At 41.2% G+C, this 12,247-nt stretch overlaps 1 protein-coding gene across 2 annotated transcripts in view; it reads right to left on the bottom strand.

The window, feature by feature from the left end:
• Positions 1-12,247, bottom strand: part of cabin1 (calcineurin binding protein 1) — a 464,629-nt gene that overhangs the window by 435,716 nt on the left and 16,666 nt on the right. For both annotated transcript variants that reach the window (XM_080208567.1, XM_080208568.1), the window contains exon 6: positions 5,328-5,457. In XM_080208567.1, the coding sequence (XP_080064693.1) occupies positions 5,328-5,457 (130 nt within the window). The remainder of the gene's footprint in view (positions 1-5,327; positions 5,458-12,247) is intronic.

Here is a 12,247-nt window from a genome sequence, read left to right as displayed (position 1 = left end):
AAGCTTCCTTGCTCACATGCAAGCTCTCAACAGCATATCAGAAATTATACGTACAACACCTGCAATTTTTGATCCAACTGCAGACCTCATGTTCTCAATTTCATCTGAGAGTACTTAAGGAAGTAGTCCTAAAAGTATGATACTTTTGTGGTCATTTTCCAAACTTCTTTGGACTATAGATTCAATGTAAGCCCGCTAATCAAAAAGTGAAGTAGAGAAAAAAAACAGGGAACTATAAACCAATGAGCCCAACATTAGCACTGGGGAAGTGGCTAGAGTCCATTTTCAAGGATTTCATAGCTCAACATTTGGAAAGGAGTGGTATACTCAGACAAAGTCAGCATCATTTACAAAGAGGAATTCATGCTTGACGAATCCATTGGAATTCTTTAAAGATGTAACTAATATGATAGACGAAGCAGAACCGATGGATTTAAGACTTTTAGAAGGCTTTCGACAAAGTCTCACATAGCAAAATAAAAGCACAAGAGACTGCAGATAGCATCTCGAGATGGACAGAAAGGTGGTTAGCAACTGGGGATTGTGCCCAATTTGGGTACCACATTTTAGAAAAGATGTGCAAGTCTTAGAGAGGATACAATACAGAGTTATTTGAATGATAGCAGGGATTGTTAAGTTTGGCAGAATTTCAGAATTGATCAGTGATCTGGGACAGGAGAATGCAATTGAGAGTCAGGCAGATATGACGTAGCAGAACATAACACCTGACTTTATCCATCAAGTATGAGGTGTTTGCTGTCTGAGGATGAGAACTGCAGGGTGGGTGAGAAATGACCAAAGTATCATGCTACAGGATGCTATTCAAGTGGGGAGAGCAAAAAGGAATGTCGTGATAAGGAATAACATTGGTGAGGAGATAGATGTTGTTCTCTGCAGCAGTGAGCAGGAGGTCAGAATGTTGACATCCAAGGACCAGGGCTGATGACATCTGCTCAAGCTGAAGATGAACTTGGGAGTGTGTGGGGGAGAATTTAGTTTTCAAGGTCCACATGGGAAGCAGTGACACAGGTGAAACCAGGCATGTTGTTCTGTTGAGAGAGCTTACAGTCATAGAGGTTTACAGCATCGAAACAGGCCCTTCAGTTCAGCTTGTCCATGCCACTTTTTTTTAAAAACGCCTAAACTAGTCCCTATTGCCCGCATTTGGCCCATATCCCTCTACACCTATCTGCCCCATGTAACTATCTAAAGGTTTTTAAAAGACAAAATTGTACCTGCCTCTACGACGACTTCTGGCAGCTTGTTCCAGACACTCACCGTCCTCTGTGAAAAAAATGCTCCTCTGAATCCTTTTGTGCTCTCTCCTCTCACCTTACACCTACGCCCTCTATTTTAGATTCCCCTAGCTTTTCGAAAAGATATTGAATATCTAACTGATCTGTGCCCCTCATTATTTTATAGACCTCTATAAGATCACCCCACGACCTTCTACGCTCCAGAGAAAAAAGTCTCAGTCTATCCAGCCTCTCCTTATAACTCAGACCATCAAGTCCCAGTAGCATCCTAGTAAGTCTCTTCTGCACTCTTTCTAGTTTAATAATATCTTTTCTAGAATAGGGTGATCAGAACTGTATGCAGTATTCCAAATGCGGCCTTATCAATGTCTTGTACAACTTCAACAAGACGTCCCAACTCCTGTATTCAATGTTCTGACTAATGAAACCAAGCATGCTGAATGCCTTCTTCACCACTCTGCCCATCTGTAACTCTACTTTCAAGGAGCTATGAACATGCACCCCTAGATCTCTTTGTTCTGTAACTCTCACCAATGCCCTACCATTAACTGATGAAGTCCTGTCCTGGTTCAATCTACCAAAATGCATCACCTTGCATTTATCTAAATTAAACTCCATCTGCCATTCATCAGCCCACTAGCTCAATTGATCAAGATCCTGTTTGCAATCCAAGATAACCTTCTTCACCGTCCACTATGCCATCAATCTTGGTTTCATCTGCAAACTTACTAACCAAACCCCCTATATTCTCATCCAAATCATTAATATAAGTGACAAACAATAGTGGATTCAGCACCGGTCTGAGGCACACCACTGGTCACAGGTCTCCTGTTTGAAAAACAACTTTCTACAACCATCCTCTGGCTTCTGTCATCAATGTGGAGATGCCGGCGTTGGACTGGGGTAAACACAGTAAGAAGTCTGACAACACCAGGTTTAAGTCCAACCGATTTATTTGACAGTAAACTCACAAGCTTTCAAGGTTTGCCCCTTCACATCTAATACACATCTCTTTAACCTCTGCTCAGTGCTCCTTCCACTCACATTGTTAGCCACTTTAAGACTTGAATAGCAGGTTAGGTGTAAAGATTCGCATTCTAATCAGTAATCTGTAAACTGTCTGTGCTGTCATACGCTCTGTCCGAGGCCAGAACTCTCCATTCACCTGACGAAGAGGGAAACCTCGAAAGCTTGTGAGTTTACTATCAAATAAATCGATTGGACTTAAACCTGGTGTTGTCAGACTTCTTATTCTGTCATCAAGCCAATTTTGTATCCACTTGGCTACCTCGCCCTGGATCCTGTGAGATTTAACCTTATGTAACAACTTACCATGCGGTACCTTGTCAAACATCTTGTTAAAGTCCATGTAGACAATATCAACTGCATCTACCTTCTTGGTTATTCCTTCAAAAAACTCAATCAAATTCACGAGACATGATTTTCCACTCACAAAGCCATGCTGACTGCCCTACCACAGATGTGAGGTTCACCAGCCTGTAGTTCCCAGATTTTTCCCTGCAGCCCTATTTAAACAGAGGCATAACATTTGCCACCCTTCAATCTTCAGGCACCTCACCTGTGACTATCGCTGATACAAATATCTCTGCTAGGGGACCCACAATTTCCTCCCTGGCCTCCCACAATGTCCTGGGATACACTTATTCAGGTCCTGGGAATTTATCTATTTTGATGCGCTTTAAGACTTCCAGCACCTCCTTCTCTGTAATATGTACACTCCTCAAGACATCACTATTTATTTCCCCAAGTTCCCTAACAGCTTAAGGAGTTAGGGTCCAGATTTAAACACAGAAAAAAATGCAAGATCCTTCGGTTGTTACTTATTGTTAAAATTAACAATACTAATTGTTAAAATTAACTTATTAGAAATTAAAATGTAATTTTATGAGTATCTTGGTAGTAAAATAGGAAAACTTAGAATCTGGGCACAATATAGAAAAGATACCAATATTAGGAAGATGAGAAAATATCAACATTTAAAAGAGCTTACTTGTAGCAAAAAGTGAAAGCTTTGAACCTGTTTGTATGGTTGCATATGCACTTATAAACACAGGATTGGAGTGACCAGGCTCCTCTGAAGGATAAGACTTTGGAACACTGAGACATCAAGGTAAGAGCCACAGGTAGATATGAAAAACATTACGTAATGGTGTGATGCTTACATGTAAAATACCTGGTTAATCAATAAAACTATCCTCATACACAGGGCTGATGATGATTGAAGTGAAGAAAGAGTACATTTGAAAAGAACCAGGATAAAAATGGCCTTGGATGGTCTCTATACGCAGAGATAAAGTCTCCAGGGGTAGAACAAGACCAGACTCAAGGGAGAGAGACTTGAAGACCAAAACTGCAAGATAAACCATTAATGCGTTCTAGCATTCTAGATACGGATAGCGTAATCTGCACTAAACTAGAAATCACCATCTAGATTTGTCATAGTTTTACCGGGAACTTAATAAGCTTGTCCAGTCAGGAGACTAATCAGGTAAAGTCAAAACCTCTGCACTTTATCCTTATAACAATTAACGGTTTAAGAAACTAACAAAGATAATCATTTCTGGAGTGTTACTTCAACCATGCACCAAATGGCATATGGTCAAACAGATTAGAATAAAAGAGATGGCTCATGGCATGATGCGTAGGGTTATGATTCATGGAGCACCAGCCTCATATTCAGGCAAGAAGGAGCTAGTCTGTTTGGATGAGCTCCATCAATAGAGAGCTTTAGGGTCGGGGTGCTGGTCAATTGCATTACTAGGGCCGTGGACAGAACTTTAAACCAATAAGAAATTGTGATGAGGGGTTTGGGTGACAGGAGACAATGCTGGTAAGACAAGCAGAGGGACAGAATGGGACAATGTTTAACAGTAACTGTGCATCACTAAGCAAGGTCCAGGCAGAAAATAGTAAAAAAGAAATTGAAGACTCTTTATCTGAATGTGCAAAACACCCACAATAACACAGATGAACTACTGGCACAAATAGAGATAACTGGTTTAGGTTTAATTGCCATTAGACATGGTTACAAGATGATCAATTTTGGGAAATAATTATTTTGGATGGAAAGACAGATAGAAAAGGAGAACAGAGAGCCCTGACAGTAAACGAAGATGCAAGGACACTGATGAGAAAGGATCTGGTCTCAGAAAGATCATGGAAGTAGAATCAGCATAGCTGGATATTAAAGAACAACAAGTGTCAGAGCACTGATTGGAGTATTTTATTGGTCCTAACAATAGTGACACCTTTGGACAAAGCACTAAACATAAATATTAGAACATATAACAAAAATATTTTAAAATGCATAGTATGATTAGAACAAATTAACATGGTTTTATGGAAGAGAAAACCAGTTTGATGAATTTACTTTTTTTTTTGGAGGATTATCAAGTAGGGTAAAGAAAGTAGATACAGTGCACCTGAATTTCCAAAAAGCATTTGATAAGGTGCCAGCTGAAGGTTAATAGGTTTTTCATACAAGGAATGCAAGTACAACCAACTAGGATGGCAAATGGTGTGTTAACTTTCATTGCAAAGGGATTACTAAAATTCTACAGGTGAAATCACATCTAGGAGACTAAAACTGCACAAAATATTCATGTTTAAGAAAGAATAGCTGTATCCTGAAAGTTTACTACATTGGCCCCAGGATGAGTGACTGAGTAAATTGGGCCTCTATTCTCTGGAGTTTAGAAGATGAGAGAAGATCTCATTGAAACATCAAATGCTGCCTTTTTGCCTCCATTTTGGCGAATTCTCACCATGTATTTTCCACCTTTTCTTTGAGGTGCCTAGATTGGTGTACTTCATGCATGTTTATTGCTTATAAATATGATTTTTTAGCATCTTTGCCATATCAACAGACACAAGACTTTTAAGTGATGTTTCGTAAAAAGATAATTATCAAAGCCTAAGCTAAATGCTGGAAATAGATCTACCATGGAGCAGACTACAATTTACTTTGCTACTACTTGCAAGAACAGGAAGAGACAAAACTATATAACGCCAAATTATATTAGAGCTGAGAGTAACAGGTTAAAAACTTACCATTTCAAGAACATACGGAAGGAATCCTTTCTTAAACAAGGCTGCTCTTCAAATATTTTCTCTTTCAAAACTAAACCTTTGCTGTACCGACAGTCCTTCTCCAAAGCTTTGCAAATATAATAAAGACAATCTGAAACAGGAGAGAAGAGCAATGTGATTTTGGTACTTTTTCTCATCACATACAAAGTTTGCTCACTAAAAACTGATACTATCCATTTACCCTTCCATGTAGTAACTTGGCCACAAAAGCATAGTTGAATGCATCATGATATTCAATCTTCTTTACTTCTAAAATTAAATGAAACACAGTAGACTATGGCCTCAGACTGGAGGCAGCTAAATCCACAGGTCCCTCACTGTAAGACTAGACCACAAAAGTCTGCACTACTGATAATGTCACTTGCACTACTGATGATGTCATCACTCACGTATTCTAATACTCGGTAATGACATCAGTACATACTTTGAAATAGCAAGATGCTTATTATAACGCCCCTTAATTTCAATCCCCTTTAAGAAACATAATGAAACTCACCTCAATCAAACATCATAGTTGCAAAGCTCCAGAAAGACAGTTGTGACCTGCGCAGTACCACGGGTGAGGTTTATTTCAGTGATGCTGGGCTTATGGCCACAAGACTAGGCCTCATTCTCTCGTGAAGTAATCCACTGTGGATTAGGAGAATAGTGGGGAAATATGTGGGGTTGCGGGGATAGGTCTGGGGTTGGCCATGGATAACATGCTCTGTCGGATAGTCAGTGCAGACTTGATGGGCCATATGGCAGCCTTCTGCACTGCAGGGATTCTATGAAATCCTGTACAACAGGAACCAATTCCTATCGACTTTCTACTGCATCATTTCCTTCTGTCATGATATCCGGCACTTTTGCTGTCTAAGTCATGGCATAGACAAATGTGATCCTGGTGTCTACAAATGACTCTTCCTCTGGTCAGCTTCACTACCAAAGATACTGGATCACTTTGGTTGAGAATAACTTCAGACAACTATTGTTGTTTACTGCCAAAATTCCTTGCATAGACACAATCGGTAAGATTGAAATGTCTCCGCTTAGTATGCCTTGGTTTAGCTCAGTTGGCTGGATAGCTGGTTAGTGATGCAGAGTGACGCCAACAACACAGGTTAAATTCCCACATTGGCTAAGATCATTCATGAGAGCCCTGTCTTCTCAACCTTGCCCCTCACTTGAAGTGTGGTGATCCTCAGGTTCAATCTGCTCTTCCTAGGAGATTACAGGGATTGGGAACGTCCGAAATGTGGAGTTTTTTTCAAGGAGCAGCTACTGCGAGTCTGTGATAGGTATGTCCCTGTCAGGCAAGGTGGAATTGGTAAGGCTAGGGAACCGTGGTGCACCAAAAAAGTTGATTCGTTGGTTAAAAAGAAAAAGGAGGCTTATGTTCGGATGAGACGTGAGCACTCGGATAGTGCACTAGAGAGCTTTAGATTGGCTAGGAGGGAGTTGAAGAGCGAGCTAAGAAGGGCTAAAAGAGGACATGAGAAGACTTTGGCTGATAGGGTTAAGGAGAATCCTAAGGCGTTCTATAGGTATGTCAAGAACAGAAGGTTGGTTAGGGCAAGGTTAGGGCCAGTTATAGACGGCAGAGGGAAGTTATGTGTGGAACCGGAGGAGATTGGTGAAGCATTGAACCAATATTTCTCTTCGGTGTTCACGCAGGGGGACATGGATATAGCTGAGGAGGACACTGGGTTGCAGGGGAGTAGAATTGACAGTGTTGTTACAGTTGATAAGGAGGATGTGCTGGATATTCTGGAGGGTCTGAAAATAGATAAGTCCCCTGGTCCGGATGGGATTTACCCCAGGATTCTCTGGGAGGCAAGAGAAGTGATTGCAGAGCCTCTGGCTCTGATCTTCAGATCATCGTTGGCCTCTGGTATAGTACCAGATGATTGGAGGTTAGCGAATGTTGTCCCATTGTTTAAGAAGGGGAACAGAGACTTCCCCGGGAATTATAGACCGGTGAGTCTCACTTCTGTTGTGGGCAAGGTTTTGGAAAAAATTATTAGGGATAGGATTTATAGTTATTTGGAGAGTAATGAGTTGATTGGAGATAGTCAGCATGGTTTTGTGGCGGGTAGGTCGTGCCTTACTAACCTTATTGAGTTTTTTGAGAAAGTGACCAAAGAGGTGGATGGGGGTAAGGCAGTGGACGTGGTGTATACGGATTTTAGTAAGGCGTTTGATAAGGTTCACCATGGTAGGCTTCTGCACAAAATGCAGATGTATGGGATTGGGGGTGATCTAGGGAACTGGATTAGGAATTGGCTAGCGGATAGGAGACAGAGGGTAGTGGTTGACGGTAAATATTCATCATGGAGTTCGGTTACAAGTGGTGTGCCTCAGGGATCTGTGTTGGGGCCACTGCTGTTTGTGATTTTTATTAATGATCTGGATGAGGGTATAGTTGGGTGGATCAGTAAATTTGCTGATGACACCAAAGTCGGAGGTGTGGTAGATAGTGAGGAAGGGTGTCATAGTTTGCAGGAAGACTTAGACAGGTTGCAGAGCTGGGCCAAGAGGTGGCGGATGGAGTTTAATGCAGAGAAATGTGAGGTAATTCACTTTGGTAGGAATAACAGATGTGTTGAGTATAGGGCTAACGGGAAGACTTTGAATAGTGTGGAGGAGCAGAGGGATCTAGGTGTATGTGTACATAGATCCCTGAAAGTTGGGAATCAAGTAGATAAGGTTGTTAAGAAGGCATACAGTGTCTTGGCGTTTATTGGTAGGGGGATTGAATTTAGGAGTCGTAGCGTTATGTTGCAACTGTACACAACTCTGGTGAGGCCGCACTTGGAGTATTGTGTGCAGTTCTGGTCCCCACATTACAGGAAGGATGTGGAGGCTTTGGAGAGGGTGCAGAGGAGGTTTACCAGGATGTTGCCTGGTATGGAGGGGAGATCCTATGAGGAGAGGCTGAGGGATTTGGGGTTGTTTTCGCTGGAAAGAAGGCGGCTAAGAGGGGATCTTATTGAAACATATAAGATGATTAGAGGTTTAGATAGGGTGGATAGTGATAGCCTTTTTCCTCTGATGGAAAAATCTAGCACGAGGGGGCATGGCTTTAAACTAAGGGGGGGTAGTTATAGGACAGATGTCAGGGGTAGGTTCTTTACCCAGAGGGTGGTGAGGGATTGGAATGCCCTGCCTGCTGCAGTTGTAAATGCGCCTAGTTTGGGGGCGTTTAAGAGGTCTGTGGATAAGTTTATGGACGAAAAGGGATTGGTTTAGGTTAGTGGGTCATTGTTGTTGTTTTTTTTTAAACTGGTCGGCGCAACATCGTGGGCCGAAGGGCCTGTTCTGCGCTGTAATGTTCTATGTTCCTCTCAAAAGGAGAGAGCAGCCTATGGTCATCTGAAACTATGGTAACTTTACCTTTAGTCATGCCTCTCCTGTCTTCTTCCCACTCTTGCTTTTACATGTGGATGTATCAGATCCAGATGAGACTCCGGTTTCCTACCCATCAGCAATTCAGCTGGTGAGAGTCCTGTTGTTGTTTGTGGCGAGATACAATACTGGAACAAGAACTGAAAGCGCTTGGTTCCCAAATATCACCTGCCATTCTCCTCAATTCTTCTTTCAGTGTCTGAACAGCTCACTCTGCTAAACCATGTCAAGCAGGATGAAACAAGTCATTCGTAAACATTGCAGCATTATCAGAAGGGAGAGAATCCAGAAAGCCATGAGATGCAAAAACTTAGCATAGCTTCTCTATTCTAATTGAAGTGGTAATGTTGCTCATACCACTTAGAATGCACATCCACATATGATCCACGAAAGGCTCTGCAAAGTTCACATGAAGCCCAGACAATGGATGATCAAGGCACTCCCACAAATGTAGTGGTACTGGTGGCACTAGCTTTTGATTGATCTGACATACAGATCTTCAAGTCCCAATCCATATTAGGCCACCAAACATAAACATACAACCTGCATGATGATACTGTGCTATTGATATACTTTATGTTTCAGGGAGACTGTTCAAGATTCAGAGTTTTTCTACAAGCAGTCAGTTTTTCTGGGAGGATGTTAACAAAGCAGGATAATAACTCATTTTAGCTAGGAATGTGTTACTTTGTAGAGTTAATGCACTTTTGTTTACTTGACTTCTCCTGGAGTTTCAAACTAGGTTGACATGGCCGTGTGATATTAGGTTAATGGGAGGAGCTAGGCTCGTAGCAAGAAAAAACGTTTCATTTTCATTTTGAAGGCAGTTGGTGACTGGAGCTGTGAAAAAGAGGTTCACTCTCCAAAAGTTCCAGTGCTGTTACCCAAGTATACTATACCTCTATTTGCTAACTAGTTTTAAAGTGGAGTTTAAATCAATAAGAGAAATATTGCTTAATTTGAACTGAACTAGTGAAAAGTTCAAAATTAAGGGCTGTTTATTTTCATGTTTAAAGATTGATCAATGATTAAAAGTTAAACTGTTTCATTTTCATAGAATCCCTATAGTGCAGAAGACAGCTATTCTGCACCAACTCTCCAACACAGCATTTTACCCAGGCCCTATCCCCATAATTCCCATTTATCCCCTTAAGTTTGGGACACTAAGCAGCAATTTAGCTTTGCCAATTTACCTAATCTGCACATCTTTGGACTGCGGGAAGAAACTAAAGCACCTGGAGGAAACCCACACAGACGTGGGAGAACATGCAAACTCCGCACAGTCATTCAAGACAGGTTTTTGTTAGTGTTGTACTTAAACTGTGAATAAAGCCTGTTTTGGTTTTTAAAAATTCCTAGTTTGTCAGTGGAACTACTCCTGAGATAAGGCATTCACATTTACACCAAAAATTAAAAAATTGTTGGCGTCTAACCTGACTTTATAATATAACTCAGGGTTTGGTCAAGCTCCCTAACAGCTGGCTAAGCTTTTAATTCAGGAGACATCTGGGTAAGCTTCATGAACTTCATTCATGAAATGACCGGGGGATGGTTCAACCCAACTATACTACACACTTCGCTCATCTCTCTACACTGCATATGGTCTCAATTCGTCATCCCCCAGTAGGCCATCTCTCGACATCTGAGATACAACAGGGTCACAGTCCACCCATTGATTAATCTGTTTAGCAATCACTGGAGAACATGGACATCTCTCAAACAAGAAAACAGTCCCTGGAGGAAATAATGGCTTGGTGGGCATATAACATTAACAATTAGCTCCTCAAACTGGCTGCAAAACCCATGTTAAATCTTATGCGCAGTTTGTTCTGAATGACTTCTAAACCAGGACCACTAAATACACACAAACTCATGTGAAGATCATAGATTTAAAATTTTGGATTTATTCTGCCATTTCTCAGATGCTAACAGTTTAAAATGTTCCTTGCAGTTACAACGGAGGCAGAATTTGCAGTTGACAACACAGAACAGCAGCAACATGAGTCATGGAGGTGAGAGTTTCACATGTAATCTGGACGGAAACCAACTACATGGCTTTAAAGTTTATGTTTGGGTGTAAGGAGTTAGGCATGTGGCTATGATGCACCCAAATCTATTATGTTTACCCAAACCATCCAAAAAACTAGTCACACTCTTGACTATCAAATGTGAGTATCCTGCGATTAATCTCATTTGGCCTGGGTCTCAATATTGCACTCAGATTTGCCTCTGGTCTCCCCAACACACACCATCCCTGTCCCTCCACCAATTATCCTCATTGAGACTCTGCTTTCTCAGCTTTTGTGAATGTATTTTTACAGCAATGTACAAGTTACATTAATAATTGGAAAGTTAACCCAGTTGCAAGTTTTTTAAAAGTGCCATGTTGATGTGCAAGGATGAAGATTAAATTAATTGAAGTTTTAAAACTTTGGTGAGACCACATCTGGAAAACAGTATGCAGTTTGGATCCACATATTTAAGGAAAGATATGCTTGCATCCGAGGCAGTACAGCAAAAGTTCACTAAATTGGTTTCTGGGATAAGATCTTACAATACCAGGCCAAGGAAATTGGGTCCATATTGTTTGGAGTTTAGAAGAATGAGAGACAGTCACACTAGATTAAAATACACCAGATTCGGAATGGGCATTTGAGATGATTTCTGGTCAGGAATCTAGGTCACAGGATAGGAGCTTAGGACTGAGATTCACTCAATAGTTTGTGCTTATTTAGAATTCTCGACAACAGAGGGCTGTGGATGCTGCATTGTTGAATATATTTAAGGCTGGGACAGACAAATTTTTAGTCTCTCGGGAACCAAAGGATATGGGGATCAGGCAGGAAAGTGAAGTCGAAGCCCAAGATTAGCCAGGATCGTATTAAAAGCAGAGCAGAGTCACTGGGCCATGTGGTCTACTCCTGCTCCTACTTCTTGCGTTCTTGTGACTCAAAAACAAATCGCTCATATGAGTTCAGCATCTCCTTGGGCTTCAGTTGTTTGCATTGATTTATGAATAGATACATCTACCTTAAACATGGCCTTTTTCTATTAAGACTGGGAGGATAGTTTAACGCAACTTGGCAAGTGCAAATTGTACACATTGTCAGACGCAACTTGCAGGTTGGACCCAAAGAGGAATCTACAGGTCTCTTAACCTTGGTATATTACTAGCAGATAGAGGAAAAGCAACTATAAGCAATATAGAAACAGGAAAAAATAAATCAAACAGCACAGACGTTAATGATAATGGCCCACACTTGAGTCAGCAACTACATGACAACATTTACTGCTGACTTTGAAGAAAGCAGTCTACAATGATCTTGTGGTGTGATGTCACCTTTCCCAATGTTAATCTAATTGCAACATCAACATTCAGCAAGTGATGCCATTAAATGGGCCAAAGATCCAATCATATTTTGGATGACACAATGGTTAGCCCTGCTGCCTCATAGCACCAAAGACCCGGGTTCGATTCCAGCCTTGGGTTTCTG

This window comes from Carcharhinus amblyrhynchos, chromosome 20 (genome assembly GCF_965287045.1).
Source record: "Carcharhinus amblyrhynchos chromosome 20, sCarAmb.v2.hapA, whole genome shotgun sequence".
Classification (NCBI taxonomy): Eukaryota; Metazoa; Chordata; class Chondrichthyes; order Carcharhiniformes; family Carcharhinidae; genus Carcharhinus; species Carcharhinus amblyrhynchos.
Note: the sequence above shows the minus strand (reverse complement) of the source record. Positions and strands in the feature narration are given on the sequence as shown.